Source organism: Psittacula echo (genome assembly GCF_963264785.1).
Source record: "Psittacula echo genome assembly, chromosome: 18".
In the NCBI taxonomy this organism is placed as follows: domain Eukaryota; kingdom Metazoa; phylum Chordata; class Aves; order Psittaciformes; family Psittacidae; genus Psittacula; species Psittacula echo.
The window spans coordinates 1,077,881-1,098,108 of NC_137754.1; the positions used below are offsets into that span (position 1 = coordinate 1,077,881).

At 58.2% G+C, this 20,228-nt stretch overlaps 1 protein-coding gene across 1 annotated transcript; it reads right to left on the bottom strand.

Annotated features, from left to right (window-relative positions):
* Positions 1–3,109: 3,109 nt before the first annotated feature.
* LOC308228338 (uncharacterized protein) lies at positions 3,110–15,706 on the bottom strand. Its single transcript, XM_080631628.1, has 13 exons — positions 15,569–15,706; positions 14,530–14,755; positions 9,104–9,166; positions 8,843–8,881; positions 8,664–8,738; positions 8,495–8,531; positions 8,164–8,213; positions 5,098–5,193; positions 4,532–4,570; positions 4,372–4,446; positions 3,589–3,625; positions 3,409–3,439; positions 3,110–3,291 (listed from the first exon to the last, which is right to left on the bottom strand). Exons 2-12 carry the CDS (start codon positions 14,618–14,620, stop codon positions 3,415–3,417), a joined length of 627 nt encoding a protein of 208 aa, XP_080487754.1. The 5' UTR covers positions 14,621–14,755; positions 15,569–15,706; the 3' UTR covers positions 3,110–3,291; positions 3,409–3,414.
* Positions 15,707–20,228: the final 4,522 nt, after the last annotated feature.

The following is a 20,228-nucleotide window of genomic DNA, read 5'->3' on the forward strand; positions in this document are numbered from 1 at the left end:
TATCCTCCATAACAGCCCCCAGCTCCGCAGGACCACTTCTACAGCCCAGCACTCGAAGGTGGGGGAAGAAGGTGGTCATTGCAGGCTGGGCTGCAGCTGGGCTCAGCAATCAATACACCACCAGGCACACCTGGCTGTGAAAGGGCTGGTCCCTGCGGTGCCCGTCTCCCTGGACACAGTCACCCCCAGCAACACCAACACAAACCAGTTCCATCCTATTCCTGCACTCTTCTCAGCCCAGGCAAAGGGCAGCAGCCCCAAATCTGACCCTGTACGAGTGCTGCCCAGGTGGTGATGGGGGCAAGGTCCCCTAGCTCGCCTCTGGACATGTCGCAGCCTTCCCGCATCTGTGCCTCAGTTTCCCCAGTAGAAGAAGGAACCGGTTGCCACATGGGGCAGCGGGAAGATAAATGCCCTGGAGGTGGCAGGGGGCTGGTACCCAAGTGAAGGGGGCTGGCAGCCCCCAGCCAGGCAGATGCCAACAGGTTGATGTGCCCCAAAACACGATCCCACTTAAACCCCCTGGGCTCGAGCAGCTTCAAGCGTTTCCATAAGGTACCCCCCAGTGCCGGGTCCTCCCGAGCCGGCAGCAGCAGGACCGGCAGCCGGGATGCTGCGGGACCCGCCGCGCTCCGCTGCCCGGGAAAAGCTGTTCCCAGGCGAGAAGCTGGATCTGTGCTTCCCTCTAGTGGTGGAGCGCGGTAGTGCGGAGCGCGCCGCAGCTCGGCTGCTCCCAGAGCCTTCATCCCGTGGCCATCAAGGGATGCGCTCACACTGCATCGCTGCGGCCGTCCATCTACCTCAGTGTGAACACTTAGTGCCTAACAACCGCCGCTCTGGGGCATGTGCGACATGGAAATGAGGGCTCAAGCGTTATTTACGCGGGCTGGGAGGGTAATTGAAGAGCGCGGAGAGCTGCTGTTTTGGCAGACGTGGCTGCTGATGGATGCGCTGCCTTTTCGGGAGCAGAACAAAGGGAGAAGGAGGCGTGTGGCTGGCTCCCAGCCAGCCCGGCCCCATCTCTCCACAAGTGTTCCTCTTTGGCTCCATTAGTCACCATTTGCTGATCTCCTCTTTTAACTAATGAGGAGACATTTTGCATTCACGTTTCTTCCCGGGCCAAACACATCCCTGGCATCGTGGAGATGGCGGAGCAGCGCTGGCGGGCTCCAGCGGCCTCCCTGCTCCTCCTGTTCCTCATCTCCTCATGTTCAGTCATGGATTAAGCACAAGAATGGCCAAGGCACAGCCAGCCAGAGCCCCTCTCCCTTGCACCTGTCTGTCCAGAGACTGGCAAAGCAAACAGAGAACAGCCAATGCCAAAGGGAAGCTGTTCAGAACTGGAATCCTTCCCAGAGGAAAAGGACGCTCCAGTTCTGCACCGTATTATTGACCCAATCCCCTTTGTGTCACAGAAAAGATTTACTTTGAGAAGATTAAAGGCTCAAGGGACTGTGAGAGAAATCCTCCAAGATTGCCTGGTTCGAAGGAGAAGATGCACACCTCCTGGCCACGGCCATGGCTCCCAGCTGACCCATGGGGCTCCAGGCACAGGGGCTTGTCCCATGGGGCCCCCTCCATTGGGGACCACAACCCCCCTTGCCCAGGCCCTTGCAGCCGAGGAGAGAAAGGGTGACATTTCCCTGGGTCTTCCCAGCTTCCCACTCCTGGGCTCAATGTCCAAAGCAAAGGAAACATGGAGAGAGGCAGGGAGCCCTGCCCTGGCTCACACCCCTGTGCTGCTGGCAGCACCCCTGCCCCTGGCACAGTGAGGCCACCTTTCCCATGCATCATATGATTTACTTATGCCTTTCCCCTGCTGTGGTTCCCTGGCTCCATCCTGGAGGGGCACACAGCAAAGGCTACTCCAAATTTAGCTCAAATAACAGCCTGGCCTCCAAATGTAACCCCCAGAGCAAGCGCTGGGGTGCTGGCACTGTCCTGCTGTGCCACTGCACACCCTGCCCATGTCCCCAACCCATGGCATAGTGCCCCAGCCCCAGCCAGGGGTGCGAGAGGCTGTGTGAGTGCACATGTGGGTGTCCACAAGCCGTGCAGAGTAATGCTATTAATGCCATCTGGTGCCGAGACAGAGATCTCTGTGCAGGGAGCCAGACATGGTTTGTCCACCCCTTAATCTCCTCCCTTGGATGCAAGGCTCTGCCTGCGAGGCTCTCTGGGGGGCTGGTGCCAGGGTGCACAGCCTGAAGGGCATCCCTGTGCCTTGGGGAAGATGGGGAGCCCTGGGCTGCAGGATGGTGAGACCCTGCTAAGGATGGACTCATTTCCCATGCTGGCTGCTTCCCTGGCTCCTTCTTTAGGGGACACAGCCACAAACAGCACACCTCACCGGTGTGTGCTGTTAAAAAGGCACTTTTCTCCCCCCACCAAAGGTCTGTGCAAAGCTGCAACAAGTCCGCATGAGTGGGTCAGTGTCAAGTCAAAATCATATTTCGAGATAATCTCCTTAGGGTGTTAAATAAGCACCTCAGATTAGACAAATTGCACGGATCTGGTCTAATAACCTCCTCCCAGTTAATCCTGTTTTACTGTCAATGTCTGACCTCAATCAAAGCCCAAATAGACCAGGCGAGCTTGCTTCAACTCCACCAGCAACGCCAGGGTGGCCGGGCTTGCAGAAGGCTGTGACACCACATCCTCCTGCAGCAGGAACCCAGGCTGGATGCACCATCCCAGCCCTATTGTTGCCCATAAAGCATGCCAGGATCAAGCACTGCAAGAAAACGAGCACACAAGCAGCCTCACACATCCCTGCTTCTACATCCAACATGGTCCACAGCCTGTACAGCCCTCGCTGTGCATCCCAAGGGAAGCATGTGCAGCAGGATTTGGGCACCCACAGCCAGCGCGCACACTAGCAAGAGGGGAGATCCTTCCAAGAGGCAGGGATGGCTGGAAGCAGGAATGTCCCCCCCCTCTGCAAACCCAGAATGGAGTTATTGGCTGTTCCATGTGTGCGCAGAAGCCGGCAGGAACGGCTCCTGGGACTGTGTTGGAAGATGTCTGCAGGGCAGAAAAGTCACTGGTGCGGGGCCAGGAGAGAGCCCATTCGAATGCCTCAGGCACAAAGTTTAACCTCGCTCAGCTTGCACTTTATTAGCCAAGAAACGCGCTGCATCTAACAGAGGGGAAAGCACGAGGGCAATTTGTGTTCCAGCCCCGTCCGGGGTGAGCAGGGTAATGGATCCACTGGAGCGGGGTAAGGAGTGGCGCTTGGCAAGGACTTTCCTGCTTTGGATGAAGCCCTGCATCCACGATGGCATTGCAGCTCTGAAATCAGACAGAGCAGGCAGGTTATACAGCACAGAGGCCTCCAAGCATCACTGCCCAGCACAAGCAGACCCAGGGAGTCCGGCTGTCAGCGAGGTGCATCCTCCTGCAACCTACCCGCAGCTACAGCTCTTCCTCGTTACCTTGCCTGTGGAGCAAAAAGCAAGGGGAGATGTGTTACACTGGGCAACACGGCTGAGATGGGAGGGAGGAGGAGCCGAGACCCCAGCCCTTTCAGCTGGCAAGAATAGGACAGGGAGGAGAGATCAGGCTGCCTCAAAGCCACGCAATACCCACCTCCTCTTCTTCTTCCCTCCGCAGTGAAGCCGCTGGCCTGGGGGCAAGAGACACAACTGAGACCTCTTGTGCCTGGAACCTTCCCTCCCATCCCATCTCACCCCTTGTGCTCCTCTCCAGTGAAGCAAGTCCTGCTCGGGGCTTGTCCCCTTGCTGGGGACCAACAGGTTTGGCTCTGCAGAATCCCCTGAGCTCCCCCTCCTCCCTTCGGGGCTGTCAGGAAGACACGGACCCGCCGTGCTGCCCTGCACAGCAAAGCCCCAGCCACAAGAGCTCTCTCAGATCTCTTTCTCTCCACGCTGCCAGCCACGATGGCAAACGCCGGTGGTTTCCTTATCTTTCTCCCCAAAACCACTGAGCCACGTCAGTGCTGCAGCTGCGATGCTGCGGCTGCCCCTGTCCTGCGGGGTGAGGCAGGCAGTGCCTGTGTGCGGGGCTGCGCTCGGCATCAGGTCTCTCTGGGAGCTGCCAAGGTCTGAAGGCTCTGGGAACGCTGGCGTCTCCCTGTGGAAATGTCAGAGCTTTCCCTGCTATTTTTAATGAGTGACCTTCCCTGCGGAGCCTCGGCGCTGGCAGGGAAACGCTAAATCTGTATGTGCTCTCCTGCCCATCTCACGTTCTGCTGGGAGCTTGCCTGGCTGGAATTCCCCAGGCTGCAGGCGATGCCCTCCCGGCCGTGGTGGGGCAGGACCCATGGCCCCCTGCCCCTCCTGCACCTGGCACGGGGTGAGGAGGGAGATGGGGTCGGAGCCAAGGGGAGCCCAGCCCACCCGAGGCACTTACTGAGGATGATGAGGAGCCCGACGACAAAAGCCACGATGGCAAAGATGAGCCCCCCGTTGCGGATGGTCTCATAGTCTGGGGAGGAGGGGAGCAGGCGTCAGCCGGGGCTGAGCCCGTGGCAGGGTGGGAATGGGCTGCCCTGCATGGGCCATGCACTCACCATAGCTGAACCTGTCCAGGCCCTGCTCAGGGGCTTGCTCTGGAAAAGAGGAGAAACTCAATGAGAGCCAGGGCTGGGCGCTGGGCTCGTGACGGGGAGGTGACATGGGAAAGATGAGGAGTGCAAGCAAGAGCTCTCCAACTTCCTTAAGGTCCAGCTGAGCCAGTAAAGGAGTCCCAGATTCCTGGGTCTCACCCCAGGAAGTTTAAAGTCCATTCACAGGATGCATTCCCAAGAAGCCCCCACCCCGTGCCAGCCACCGGATGGCTGCGTGTCACTGCTGGAGCCACCTTACCTGAGTGCGCATCCCTCTGCCAGGACTCAGTGGAAGGAGAAATGCCCCTGAGAATCCAAACACCAGCCGGCACTGATGTGCCAGTGGGCTTCAGAGCTCCGGCCACAGAGCATCCCTGTGTCTCCCCTGAATCCTCCACAACGGCTTCCCCCGTGCAGGCTTCTGCATGGCAGGAGGGACCAGCCCTGCTCCCCGCACAGAGATGCCCCAGGGAAGGCATCTACCCTCCCATGGAAGCCCTTTGGGTGGGCGCTCCCCGCAGCTCTCTTACCGTCACCCATCGTGTCCGTGCGTCCAACGGGTGCCTCGCTCTGTGAGTGGGCACCCACGGGAAAGCACATTAATTGGGAGGCAAACCTCATTAAACATTAATGGCCTCGGTGTAATGTTTATCACAGTCACGAGGGGAGGCACAGGGCTCCCGCCCGCCTTTGGGAAGGAGGCCCAGGAGGGGAGGGCCAGCGGTGGGAGGACCGGGCACCCCAGAGCCATGGGTGTCCCCATCGAAACACACCTTCCATTGCTTTCGGAACATCAGGAACCCCCTTCACCTCCCGCTGCGGAGAGCAGAGGGATGGGTGCAGGTACGGGCTGTGCCTGCTTTTGCTAGGGAGAGGTGGCCAGCACACCCTGTCCCTGCAGCCTGACACCGCAGGTCCCTGCAACAGCCACGTCAGTGCCTCCCAGCACAGCATCGAGCCACCCCGGGCACCCCGAGTACCCCAGCACAGTGCGCTGCACCCCTGCGCAGCAATGGGTACCAGGATGCTGCACCCCTCGGGGCTGTGCCAGCCCGTGCAGCGAGGCCAGCTGCCAGGCGGGCTGTTCAATCCAGTTTGCTCTAATCTCAACATCAGCGAGCAGGAATCACGCGCCCAGACAGCACCTCAGCCCCGGCACCATGGGGTGAAGCCAGCCCCCAGGAGGGTGGGTGATGTGTGGGGCCATGCGAGCAGCCCTCGTGTTCCAGAGCCTAAGCAGTGCTCAGCAGCCCCCTGGATCTGCACTCCGGCAGCCAGAAGCTCCCGAAGGCCGAGGGACAAGGCAGCTCTGTGGGGCTCATGCTCTCCCATCACACGGTCCCTGGCTGCAGGAAGGAGCAGCCAGCCTGCCGCTGCTAGCACAAAGCCCTCTCTGCTCCCACTGCTCCGTCTGCCCAGCCTGGCTGCCCAGCACAAAGGGAAGCTGCCCACCCGCTCCCCAGAGGGCCGGACCCTCAGCCCCTGCCCTGCTCCCCTGGAGAACAGCACAGCCCTTGAGACGCCGCAGCCAGGCACCGATAGAAAGGGTATTTATTCCCTTCCCTGCCCTTGGGTCACAGCACTGAACACCCCAGCCCTTCACCACAGCAGCACACTCGCCTATTTAAAAGGAAACACAATAGCTCGATTTATTGTACACAGTCAGGATTTTGCCATTTCTACACACCACAGGGATTGCTTTGTTCCGTGTTAACACCGACGGCACACCACAGACAGCACGGGCACTGCTGACAGGGCTGGGCTGCGCGGGGTCTGCTCTGCCCGAGGCTGCACACAGAGGCAGGACTCTCTACAATGGCCAGGAGCAAGGGAAGGGACAGCCAAGCCAGCAGTGCCCAGCCATAGCTGAGGCTGTGGTTTCCATGCCCATGGGCTTGGGGAAGGTGCCTGACACAGACTTGCCTGCTGGGACCCTCAAGCAGACACAAGGGGACAATGGCTCAGCCCTTCCATCACCACTGTGCAAGCTCAGGCATGCAAAGCCCCTGAGCATCGCTCACTGATGCTTGCTCCATGGGGAGAAAGGGCAGCTGGCATCAGAGTGCTGACAACACGTAACTGCCACAGGACGACATGCAGCACTGACACGGGTGGCCATGTCCTGGGCCACGGCACACAGAGTGACAAGGCATCAGGAAGGGCAGGGAGCACCAGGAGGAAGCACCGCTGCCCCTCCACTGCTGGAGACAGGCTCTTGATTTCAGTCCGTGTTTCTCTTTAGCCCTCAGAGACTGTTTAACCTGCCCAGCTCCGTCTTGTGGGCAGGCAGAGTGCTGGCAAGGAGCTGGTTTGTGCTGGTAGCAGGGTCACCGCTGCGCAGCCGCCCTCTTTCACAGTGTCACCGTGCTGGCAGGGGGACGTCAAGGGCTTCTCTGCCACTGCAGCGCTTCCTCACACTTAAAGCAGCGTCCCACACCGACGGCTTGGCTTCAGCCAGGGACACAAACGGGGAGTGCCAAGCAGAGACAGGGCAGCTCCCTTCAGGGAGAGCCCAGGAGAGCCGTGGGATGTCCCTGCCTGACTCCACTGTGGCTGCCTTGGCGCAGGAGGGTTATTGCTCAAACAGCAGCGTGTGGTCCAGAGCCTCGCTGGGCAGGACCCAGATCCACTGTGGGACCGGTCCCTGAGCCCTGCCCAAAGCCAGCGGGGTGAACCCCGAGGGCTGCCTGGCACAGACAGCACCGTGCGGGCTGCACCGAGCACCCCCCGCTATGGGCAGGGGGACATGGGGCTCCCCTTGGGCAGTGCCTGCCAGTCCTACACGGCCCGAGCCACACGCACAGCACGAGAAAGGTGAAGAGAAAGTCACTATTACAACATCAGCAACGACTAGCCCTAGAGGTCATGATCATCTCACATCAACATTACACACCACTGGAGGCAGAGAGGACGGTGAGTTTAGTCGGGTTAGTAAACAGAGAACCGGTGCTGAAGTACAGAGGGTAACACAGACACAGCAGCTTCACATCTCCTCAGAGGGACCGGCTGCTGCGGTTTCAGTTTCCTTGCAGGCCACTGGCATCTGCAGTCCAAGCATCTGTCCTCGGGTCTCTGGGTCTGCATGGCAAGGACAGCAGTGAGTCAGGCTGGGAGCAGCACCAGCAGCACAAACCATGCTCCCACCAGCGCGGGCTCCAGACTGCCCTGCTGCAGCCCATGGGCTTGGGGGAACCCTGCTGCAGCCCAGGAGCAAGATGCCCAAGGGACTCCCACTCAGCTCTCTCCAGAGGCCCTAAAAATAAACCCACTTTGGGTGGAGGAGCACAGGGGAAGGAAGTGCAATGCAAAGGAAAACCTGGACAGATGCTTCCCTTTCCTGCTGGGCTGCCTGGGGCTTTGCCTGGGGCATGCTGAGCCCTGGCTGCTCCTCCCTTCCTTCCCCGCACCGAGGCAGTGACAGCCCCAGTGCCACCACACAGGCTGGCCAGGGCCAGGACTCACCGCATGGCTCTGCTCAGTTCTCCACCTTCGGTGCTCCTGTTGCTGCAAAGGGAAGAGCAGAGTGGTTTGGAGTGCTCTGAGGGCATGGGTGCAGTGCAGCAGCAGCAGAGCATGCACAGGACAGGCAATCTTACCGTTTGAGGTGATCAGGTTCTCAGCCTGGGCCTCTTCGTCCCCTGGAGCTCTGCAAGAAGAGGAGCACAGTGAGAGGCTGGGACCTGCACCCCATTCCCAGGGGTGGGATGCCCAACAGTGTAGGGGCACGATGAGGAAGGAGCCCTGGAGTGTGTGGAGCTAATTCGCACCCAGCACCATTGCAGCAGACCTTTGAGTACCAGGCACCCGAAAGGGATGCTCAGAGCCCACAGCCACCCTGCCAGCTCTGGGAGGGAGCCCGGGGGAGCTGAGCACTGGGCAGAGAGGTTCTCCAAGGAATACGTGCCCTTCCAGGCTGCCCTCACTCACCTGGGCTTCTGGTTGAAACTGCACCTGCATCTCCTGCCTGCAAGTAGAGAGAAACACCATGAGCATGGCCAAAGTGGGAACAGAGCAAAGCCTTTCCCAATGGCCACTCCCTATAATGGCTCCCACTGCCCCAGCCTGCAAGCCCAGCATCCCCTGGTCCCCAGCTTACTGAGTATAAGGAGAATGCCCACAGTGAACAGGACCACGGCAAACACCAGCCCTCCGATCCTCAGGCTCTGGTAATCTGGGGGAGAAGACACAGGGGCTTGTTCCTGCTGGGTTCAGGGCAGACTTTTGCTCCCCATCACACTGGCCAGCACACCCATCCTCATGCACAGTGATGCTCACCATAGTTAAAGGGGTCCTCCTCCTTCTCTTGAGTGGCCACTGAAAGAAGCAGACAAGGGGTGGGAGGTGAATGATTGTCCTGGCTGAACCCCTGCAGCCCCAATAGCCCCCAGCCAGTGCAGGCACCCTTCTCCTCATAGGGCTGCTGCCCAATGCCCCACTCCAACCCCTTGGATCAGAGGGGTGGCTGTCCTTCAGACCCCTGCAGCCTTTCCCCATGCCCCTGCCGTCTCCAGCATGCGGGAAGCACTTGGCACCTACCATCTGCCATGGCTGCCGGCACCAGCAGGGAGCACAGGAAGATGAGCACTGCCTCCATGGCTGCTGTGAGAGAGGGAAGCGGGATTCAGCGTGGGGATGGCTGATGGAGGGTACCACGATGGGGCTGGGTGCATGGCGGGGTACTGCAGGCAAACCCCTGCAGCCCATGCCATGAGAGAGGGAGCCCAGCCAGGATACCTGGTGCCATTGCTGTGCCCAGCCTTGGGGGACATGGTGGCTCACAGGCACAAAGGAAGGGAAGGGCTGGAGCAGACAGACATGTCCTGTGCGGTTCTGTCGTGTGTTTTCAAGCACCTTTGCACCGCTGGCTCTGCTCCTTGGTGCGGTCTCAAGCCTGCACTGCAGGCAATGGGGCCAACACAACGGCTGTGATCTCTCAATCAAGGTCAATACTGTGCCCTTCACCCAGAGCATACTTTAATTTGTCTCAATTAGCATAGCAATTACAGCACATTCCTACAATGAGGCCAGTGGCCCTGATGGGACATGAGCTCACAGCCACACTTGCCCCTCGGCTCCTCACACTCACCTGCAGCAGAGCTAAGCTTGTCCCTTCACCAGCACCAACACACTGCTCGTGTGCAGGGGCACCAGAGCGTATGGACCTTTCCTCAAGGGATGCCAGCCTGGTACAACAGCACTGTGGCCAGGCTGTGATTCACGTCTCCATGCCCCAAGCTGCCCCCATTTGGGATGGGCACCCTTGCTGCCGGGACTGGTCACAACCAGGCACCGCTGCTCTGCAATGGAAGGGCCCTGCCAGCACACACGGTACCCATTAACTGGCCCTCAATGTGCTTTCTGCTCCTGCTGAGGGGACAGGCAGGGGTGGCTGCTCTGGTCCTGGTGCTGGCTGAGTGCAGCACACACCTTGCCGGGAGGACAGGGCTTGGCAGGAGCATCTCCTTTAAGGGAGCAAGCAGGGGGCTCTGAAGCATGGATCTGGCTGGGCTCTGCCTCCTGCAGCGTGTCCCTGCGCTGCTCCCAGGCAGCCACCCAGCACCCGACAGCAGGGCTCGTGGCCATACATGGTGCGGGAGCACCAAGAGGTCTCGCTGCTGGCACAGGAGATGGAGAGGGGTTATCGGGCGCCCTGCACAGCCCTGATAGCACCGAGTGCTACAGAGCGGCTGCAGCTGCCGCGCTGGATCTGTGCCGATAAGAAAGGGGCCCTCGGCAGAGCAGGAATTCAGCTCGCTGACGGATGCAGATCCCTGGCGTGCTGCTATTCAGCCCCTCCGGAGCCTGACCTGATTTGGATGCAGCCTCCATCCCAGCCCACCCCAGCAGCCAGCTCCTCAGGGCACCAGGTCCATCCTGACGCGGCTCCTTGCCCCAGTTCGTGCTCTGAAGGTGCCCAGGAACAGCACGTACGGAGGAGCACCCACCACCCTGCCCCAGCTGCCCCAGCAGCGTGTTGTTCCATGGCTGTTCTCCAGCACTGCCTTCGGGAGCCAGCCCCCATTGTGCCTGTGGAGGAAGCAGCCTCCAGCCCCACGCTTCCAGAACCTGATTTATTCATCATAACAAGTTGTGTCCCATGATAATTCCCGTCCCTCCCTCCCCTTCCACGTCCTGTCATTTGGAAGTCAGGGTGTTTTATCTGCACGCTGGAGGGTTTCATTTCCCTTGCCTGCAGCTGCTGCTGCCATTGTGCGGCGCGGGGCTGCGCTGGAGCGTGCCGCTGGCTCCCGCGCCCAGACAAGCCCCCTCGTTAGCCGAGGCACCTCATTCTGGGTAATTACCAGGCCTTAGAAACACGTACAAAGCACCCAGCAGCTGCCGGTACTGTAACTTCGAGCTGCACATTTCCCTGCGTCCTTTATCTCATGTCCTTTATCTATTTACTGCCGAGGCTGTCAGTGCAAATTCAGTGTCATTACCCGATAGCGGGGTGTTGTACGCGCACAAGGAGATGCAATGCAGCACGTGCCGCTGCCAGATGAACAGTATTAATTGGCTCTTGTAGCATATTAACGATGCCTTTATGTTTTGAACAAACCATTCATCAGAGTTTTACAGTTTATTTGGCTGTTATTTGACTGCTATTGTAGCGGCAGCTCGGTGACAGCCCCTGCAGAACACAGTCAGGGGGGTTTGCATTATGCACAATGCCCTACCCTGAACCCCACCACATTCCCTCTCCCATGGGATGAGCCCTCCTGCCTGCAAAGTGCAAGTGCAGGGGCAGCCCTGGGTCTCCTGGGGGCAGCAGTTCTCACCCATCACCCTGCATCCCCAAGTCACTCATCACACGGAGCCATCCACCCAAACACCTCTTGTTTCGGGATGCTCCCACTGACACCTGAAAGATGCTTCCCAGCACAGGAGCCGTGCTGCCAACTGCCTGGGTGTGTTTTGCCAGCTCTAACATCTCCCAGCTCCAGAACCAGCCCATGGCTTCACCACGGCTCTTTGCAGCGCCCAAGGAAGAGGCCAGTGCTGGGGCCCTGCTCAGTCACAGGCGCTGCTTCCAGTCCTCTGGAAGCTTTTGGCTTTTTGCACTTGGTGCGGCAGAGCTCACTTTTATGCCAAGCCCAATGCACAGCACATAGCACACAGTGCACAGCACATAGCACACAGTGCACAGCGCACAGCACACAGCGCACAGCACATAGCACACACATGTCCTTTGTTTTTCTAACTCAGTTCCTAAAATCCACACACTTCTGCTCGCTGAAACTCCTCTCCGCACGAGTTAATCATCAGGACTGGCAGCGTCCTTGCTCACAAAACAAACACAGCATTCTGGAGTGCAACCCAGCCCGCCTCTCCTCTCAGGAAGCACATGCCTTGTGAAGCACCACAGCTTTTTGGGTTGTTTCCCCACGCACTTTCCATGAAGCTGAAATGGAGTGAGAGGAGCAAACACTGCAAAGGGGTTGTGGTGCTCCCCGTTTGTGCCTGCAGACCGTAGCGCCCAGGGCTCCTCTCACCCTGAATCCAGCTGTGCCTCTGCCCAAAGGCAGTGCAAAACCAGCCCCATGAGCCCATTCCTCCCCACACCGCTCTGCTGGGCACAAACCTCTTTCCTCCCCATGAGCCACCCAAAGTTTGCAGTCAGTTACCCAGCTGAGGAGCCACACGCCCATACAGACCGCAGGGAACAGGCAGCGCAGCGCACATCGCATGGGACTTGAATCAAAACATGTTTTTTTCCTGTTGAAACTGCAAGACTGCCTCAACACAGAGAGAGGCAGAGCTGCACAGGAAGCGGGGCTCTCCCGGAGCTCTGCTTCCCTCTCGCCAAGACCCAACCTCAAGTTTTACGAGGGAAAACCAAGTATTTACCCCCCATCCCTATCTACATGGCTGAGTGAGAGCGAGTGCCAGGTAGAAGGCATCAGGCACTTGGGAGAGGGCCTCAGGGAAGAAAGCAATAACACAGACCCAGGGAGTACATGGAGTTTGCTGTCTGGGGGCTGGCCTGTACTGTCACATCCTACCTCTCTGGTAGGATGGGGATGAGACCAGGGCTGAAGGGCAGCACCAGGGCCATCCTCATCACTCCCTGCCTACATGGAGCTTGGGCTTCAGGCAGTCGGAGCTGGGAACCACCAATCCCCATGCACTGGAGCCCGATGATTCACTGCCCTGCTGCCCCGTGCCAAGCTGATGGACAACATGCTTCGCTCCATGCACGGCACAGTCACAGCTCTCCCTCAGCCTCTTCCTTCTGGATGATCCCTCCTTGCAATTCCGCATGCCACTGAGTTAGTGCGTGTGCGTGCATGGAGACTCTGTGTGTGTGAGACAGAGGAGCAGGGGAAATCCAAGCAGACAGACCCAGTCTCTCCTGCCCCTCAATCAGCTCTCCATAGCATGGCAAATCATACCAGAGCAAGGCAGGTAAATCTGTAGCAGCGCTGAAGCTCGACATCCCCTTTTCCTTTCATTGCACCACATAGATCTGCCCTGTCAAGCCTCAGCCATCACAGCATAACGCCAGGCAGCCTCCTCCCTCCGTCAGGAGTCCTCAGGGCATCTCCCAAAGATCAGACCTAGTTACAATCTCTAGTTTCAGTGCAAAGCCCCCAAGACCGTGACAGCAGTGCTCAGTTGCCTGGAGCATTTGAGGGTGTGCATGTGTGAATGGACATTTCCAGCTATGCAGAGATGTGCTCTTCTGCCATTTCACGTCAGCATCAATCTGACTATTAATGTGCCTGTTGTTGTGCTCCGTGTTCCTAAATGAGAGAGAAGAGAGATTTCCAGCCCTCGCCATGCTGATATGGACAGCACTCCCCAAATTTGGTGCTGATTCAAAGGCTGACCAGATGGAAGACATAAAACTGCCTTTATTGTCTCTTCTAGGTTTGAGGTATCCCCCCAAAGCAGAGGTTACTCAAAAGAAACCGTGTCCAGGAGCTCTAAGAACCCAAACTTTAGCCCTGCTTCTGCTGAATGAGGCTCACTGAATGCAGATCCCCATGGACCAGGCCTGACGGGGTCAATGCTTGCAAGAACACGGGATCACAGGGAATCACTGAACACGGCTACAGGAGGCTCTAAGTGCTGCATCCCTCACCCGTGCCCCAGCATTACACTTGTCTCCCACAGGGCTTCTTCCAGCCCCAGGCAACTGGCCCTAGAACATAGAAGAAGGCATAGCCAAAGCTGCACGTCCGCATCTGGCTCACACACAGTCCCCAGCTCACGCCAAGTGAGATACAACAGGCACAGAGCAGTGAGGGTAGCACTTCATTAGAGACAAGCCATGATTGCGGAGCGGATGGCTGCCTGGCAGTGCCGGCATCAGGAGAGCAGGCAGGGAACCCAGCCCTTGGCTCCAGGTAAGCAGAAAACACCACCTCCCGTCGGGGCTCTGCTGCTCCTGCTCTCTCCTTGTTTGCTGAATGATAACTGGATGCTGTAAACCTGCCCGGTATCAGCACAACAGGAATCAAACAGGTCAGGCACACGCAGACGTTACCTGGCAGTGAGAGAAATCCAGATCATGAGAGACCACTGAGCTAGCAGTGGAAGAGAAGCTGTTTCAAGCTCCCGTGGGTCCTGAGAACTGCCGTGCTCAGCAGAGCGCCAAGGAGCAGACATGTTCTCCATTCTCTGCTGTTGCCATCAGTCATGACCACTGCTGAGCAGGAGCAAACTCAACTCCCTGCCAGGCACGGCCGCTGTCTGTGCCAGCACCGCTGCGGTGGCACAGCCCCCCAGCAGGATGGCTCCATGCTGCCCAGTGGGAGTGGTGCCTTCTCTGTGCTCAGGTGACACAACAGCTGTGGAGCTCAGCAGCCTCTTTGCGCTTTGGGAACACACAACCAGCGTGAAAAGCAAATACAGGGGAACAGCCAGACCCGGAGATGCCAGCTCGCTGTGCTGGAGAGCTCTGCTCAGCACCAAGGTCTAAACTCCTGCCAACCCCATGACTCTCCATGCCAGTTTACCTGAATGGGTAAGCTTCAAGGAGGCAGCTAAAACTCCAAGGCGAGCGTGGCACACAGAGGATAGCGCAGCCAGCCCCACAGGCAGGGGCATTCTCCATGCTCTAACAAGTGGTTGTTGGGCTCTGCAGCGGCTGCACTTCGCTGGCAGCTATTCCATCACTCCACCTCGGAGCCATGCTCAGGCTGCATGCAAACAGGGACTCTCTGGGCTTGTCTTCATTTCAAACTGGAAGTGATAATACCCAAAGGGACTGAAATCCCAACAGGACCCAACAGCAGCTTGGAGCACGGCGGGCTCGCCAAAATGGGTGCAGCGGCCTGCTTCAAGTCCTAATCCATACATGGCTTTTCCCGGGAGGCTGCTCTTTCGTGCTGCAAAGCTTGTTCACATCCCCACAAACCACCTGTCACTTTCCCTCCCACAGAAATATTCCTGTAAGATCAGAGATTCCACCACATGGACTCTGCTATCTGTTTCTTCAGGCAGCATTAATTACACACCCTGAGAGCCACGCTCTTCCTTCCCTCTCGTAAGCCTTCCTGGGATAAAGCACTCGACTGTTTATGTATTGCTACGGTGCTACTAAAATATTTAACAACACAAGCCAGAACGCTGCCAAAAGCCTGGGGAGGAGGATTACCTCCCTGCTCCATGACATCCCTGCGCGCCACGGAGCCCGGCCAGCCCGGGAGAACCAGGGCAGGCAGAGCACACCCGGGCTCTCCCACTCGCCGTGGTCTCCGGTGGGAACCGCTGGTCTGCCGGGGCATCCACCCAGCACGGGGGGGCTGGTAACCAGGCAACGGTGGGATGAGGAAAACCACGGTACCCGGCGTTGCCATGGCAGCCGCCTGGGCGGGGGCTGCGGGCGGCCCCGGGCGCAGGGCGATGCCCCAGGGGCACCGGGCCGTGCCCCCAACAGCAGCGGCCCCCGAGCCGCGCAGGGCCGGGTTCACCGCGGCAGGGCTCCCGATCCACCCCGTGCCTGCTACCGCGGAGCCGTTCTCTCCCGGGAGCAACGGCAGCGGCCGGACCCACCTGAGCTCTGCGGGCTGGACCGGGCGGCAGCGTCGGGCCGGGCAGGACCGGGCTGGGCTATCACGCCCCGGTGCTCCGGGCGGTGCCGGGTGGGAACGAAGCGGAGCGGGCAGCGTGTGCGCAGAGCGGGGCTGCTGCACAAAGGGGAGCGGAGCGGAGCGAGGCGGGGCGGGACGAGGCGGTGCCTGCCGCCGGCGGGGGGGCGCGGTCAGCCCGGCGCGGTCCCCCCGGGAGAGCGGGGATGGGGCCGCGGTCCCCCGATAGCAGAAAGGGGCATCCCCGGAGCGCCCCTGCAGTGACCGAAGGCCGCCAGAGGCGGGGGTCGGGGCGGGCGGGACGTGCCCCGCTGCAGCCTGGGTCCGTGGGGCGGTGGGACCCCGCAGGAAGGGCGTGCGGGGCGCAGGCGGGAGGGGAAACGCTCATCAGGGTGGGGAACATCCGTGTCCGCACCCGAGAGCTGGACTCAGCCCGCGTTGAGCATCTGGTATGGAGGCAGGGGAAGAAACAGCAACTGAGCAACAGGCTGCCGGAGCTTCAATGAGGTTGATAGAAAGCCAGTGTAGATAAACTGGTAAACATGGTGCAGAAACTTCTCCTTCTTGCTTCAGGAGCAGAAGGGTGTTGCTGGGAAAGGGCTCCACGCTTCCAAACCATGTGGCCAGTTCACAGGGCTTAAGTCACATTGCTCAGTCACATCTTAGGGTCACCCTTGCCAGACCTGCTGGGCAGCGAGCAGCTGCGGCTCCTCGGTGGTGGTTGAACCTGGTTTGGCTTCAGGTGGGCTTGGGACCTGCACTGATTCCCCAGATCCAGCTGCAGAAAAGCAGACCCTTTGGGGCTCCGCTAGAGCAGGTCAGGAAGCAGCAGATACTTCAGTCAAGACACAACGCCAAGAGGAGGCAAGGGCTGCGCCCACTGCTGCTGTCACTGAGCTCTGTGGAAACCTGCCAGTTTATTCCCATGGGACAGCTGGGCACGTTGGGAGGAGCAAGATCCGGGAGGGAGATGTGTTTAATATAGCCCTGCACAGTGCCCAGAGGGAATGCATGTGCCTGGCCAGCCACAGCAGGGAGGGGAGCCCTGGCCATGGCCCTGCTTGGAGCCACCGAGGCACTCACATGCTTTGGCCAGGGCCAGATGTGGCTGTGGGCATCTGCAGCAGGAGCACAGTTTGCTGCTGACCGCAGCACCAAAACAAGGGCTTGGGCACTGTGTCAGAGGAGCAACTGAGGGCACTGCTGTGCATGGCAGAGTGCTAGGGGGGGGCACTGCTCCTGTTGAGCCAGGCTGGCACACTCCTGTCTGCTTGGCTCCTGCTGCTGCCCTGGAGAGCCATTTCTTCTTGTAAAAACACCTTAGCGATGCTCTCATCACTGAGCTGGTTCATTCCTTAATAACTCAAATGTATCTTAGATAGGAATCAGGCAATAATGGTGCGGAGTCCATTGTACATTCATTTCCCTGTTTCCAGTAAAATATAAAAGGAAAATAAACCAGTACTGGCATTTCAAGGCAATTATTCAGAAGGGTGAAGAGATACAGAGCAACAGAGCGGAGCTGGACAACGTCCAATGTCCTTAATATGTAGGGATAACACGATAAGGCTGTCCATTACCCTGCAGGGAATGAGGCAGGGATCAAGCAGTTATAATCAAGTTTTGGGCTTCTCTGAACTTACCTACTCCTCAGCTGTTGCTGAAATAGAGACCCCAGGGTGAAGGTAGGAAGCGATGAGTCCTCTGTGCTGCTCCCATGGAGGGACAGCAGCTCCAGGAGTTGCTAATGGCAAACATCTCATCTACAGAGAGAGAACTGTTCCAAGCCATCTCTTATTTACTGGCAAAATTGGGCCGTATCTTTTCTGGTGTAATGTGGGCTAACAGCCCCGAGGCCAGGCAGGTGATGCTGGGCTGAGCTCTTCATGCTATTTGTGTCAATAGGAGCCATGGAGCAGGCATCTCCCCCCCGCAGTGCAGTGATGCCTGGCAGGGAATAGGGAAAGGAGCCTCTTGCTCTCCAGAGCTTTCCCCTCCAGTTTTAAGGTCTTTCCCTTCTCTGTAACACTAAGCTTGCAAACTGTTCCTTCTATGGCAGTGCAGCCCTGAGCCTGGTCAGGAGAACCAAGCCCTGCCAAAAGTTGTGTGTAGCCATATGGCTGCATTTACCCCAATAACACCATTTTGCATCAGCCTAAGTCATTCCTTGTGCTCGGAACAACCAACAGCAAAGCAGCAGACCGTGCTGGAGCTGCTGAGGGCTGTGTTCCTTAGGCCAGCACAGCCAGGGTGGGTGTTGCACAAGCTGGAAGTCCAGCGACTCTGTGCCAAGTGATGATGTTACTGCCTGTGGAAGGGAACCGAGCCGAAGCTATGGAAAAAAACATTTTTGTAGAGAAACATCATCTCTGGAACCCTATAAACAGAGCAGTTTGACACAACAGAACAAAGCGCTATAAAAGGAGAGATTGGGAAGAACGGCTGCTAATGGGCGGTAATTCACATGGTGCCCGCCAGACTGCGTTTTTGGCATTCACAGTCCTTGGGGACCCTGGCCTGTGATTTGCAAAGCACAGAGGACTGGAAACAGACAGATGTGGGGCCACACTCTGGGCCCCTCATCTCAGAAGATGCCCCAGAGCAGCTTCATGAGAAACTAATCACTGTCTAGAAACCTTCATCCCTTGGGAAAACACAGCATACCTTTCTGTGGGGCTGGGAGGAAGCACCACTGGGTGTTTAGAAGAAATAAATTCATTTGTTATAAGGGCTGAAATAATTTGTCTGCTTTGAGAGACTATTTCAGAGAGCAGAAGGGCAATAACCTGTGAGATTCACAGCCCAGGAGCAGGTCCTCCATGTGCTGAAATAGCATCATTAGCAGGAGCATCCCTCTCCGGCCTGAGCTATGGGCAGCTTTTTGCCAGCAGCAGGTTCTTCCCCCCCCAACTGACTGAGCAGCAGAGGCATTATAAAGTGAGAACAGCCCCCTGGTCCTGTGCTGGAGGCTCACACATGCCGTGGGAGGTTTCTGTGCTGCTGCTCTGACAAGCGCTTTGAGGTCAGGCTGACTCAGTGCTTCCCAAAAGGCAGCAACTCTCATTGTTTGGGGCCAGGTCTAGGGCAGCTGCCAAGCACCTCCCTGCACTCTGGGGCCTGCTCCAAGTCCCAGGGAGGGCTGGGTGCTTTCTGCACACATAGATCCGGGCTGGACCTGCTATCCCAACACTGAAATGCAAACCACAGCACCCTGCCTGCAGCTAACCTTTTCCACAGCAGGCAGCCGGTTCTAGGAACCCAGGGGATGCTCCCAGGCGTGAGATGGGGACGTGCCTACAGCAGCCCATGCACCCCAAAATTTCCCATCTTTACATCTCCAGCACGCTTATGAGAAATGAGCCCTCCCAGGCCACAAAGAGCCCAGTGAATCATGGAATGGTTAGGGTTGGAAAGGACCCTAACATCATGTAGTTCCAATGGCCACACTAAGGAATGCAGGTCAGAAGCCAGGCTACAGAGGTGGGCATCGCACTCCCATGCAGGGGAGGGAAGGGACCACTGCAGCTGGAGCTGGCACAGACAGGCTTGTGAAGCAGGTTTCAACTACTTCAAAGTGAGCTTCCCAAAGCACCAGTCCCTCCTTTAAAGTTTCCAGCTGCAAGAAGATGGGTTACAAAGAACTAGTGCAAGCAACCTTTCCTCCTCCCAAGGAGGATTCGATGCTAAATGCTCATTACTGCCATTCCTCTGACACAGGGCAATTGCAGAGGCTGTGCAGCCTCCTCAGGAGAGTGTTTCATCCTGCTGCACAGCACCCACAGAGCCCTTCCTGCAGCTCCCGTGGCATCTGGGCACTCCAAAAGAGCCATCTCCACACAGGGCACTACCAAAACGTTTATTGAGTGCAGTGGCCAAGCACCCCAGGACCCCTCTGCCGCTGACAACACATCTGGGACAAGAGCCTCGGCAAGGGCAGCAGCCTCTGCTCACCCAACAGGCACTTGCACAGCCAGCCTGGAGGTCTCCCATAGCTTCCACAGGGAGATGCTGGCACTTGTTTCCTTGGGGTTAATGTGTCCCCATCCTGGCACGGCCAAGGAGATAATGGAAGAAATCCAGCGTGGCCAATGAAGTAACAATGAGATCCAGGGCCGGCTCTGCCCTGGAGGTTGCTGGTCTGCATCAGGCTCCACCTCAGCCTCTGGCTGCTGCTGGCTTCTGTGACAGCCCAGAGAGCAGACCTGCCCCGTGCTGCTGCTGGCATCCTCCTCGAGCAGGCAGAAACAGAGCCCAGCCGCAGCAGTCCTGGAGTGAGAGCTCAGACCCTATCCACGGCGTGGGAAATGCATGGACAGGGTTTTCTCTTACAGGCACTTCCTAAACCTACCTGTCAACATGAGCAACTACTGCTCCTCGGGGCTCCCCTTTGCTCAGCTCCCATGGAGAAAACAGGGAGCATGGCCTGTGGTGTGAGCAGCACCATGCTGCACCCCAGAGCAGCACAACTGTGACCAGCCACAGGCATCCCATGGCATTCCTGCTCCTCACTTCCATCCACCACCTCCATGGGATCGGCAGGCAATGCCAGCAGCCCCTCACCCGCTGATCCTGCCAGGAAGCACTCAGGACACCCCAGTCCGGACACATCTGTTTACATGAGAAGC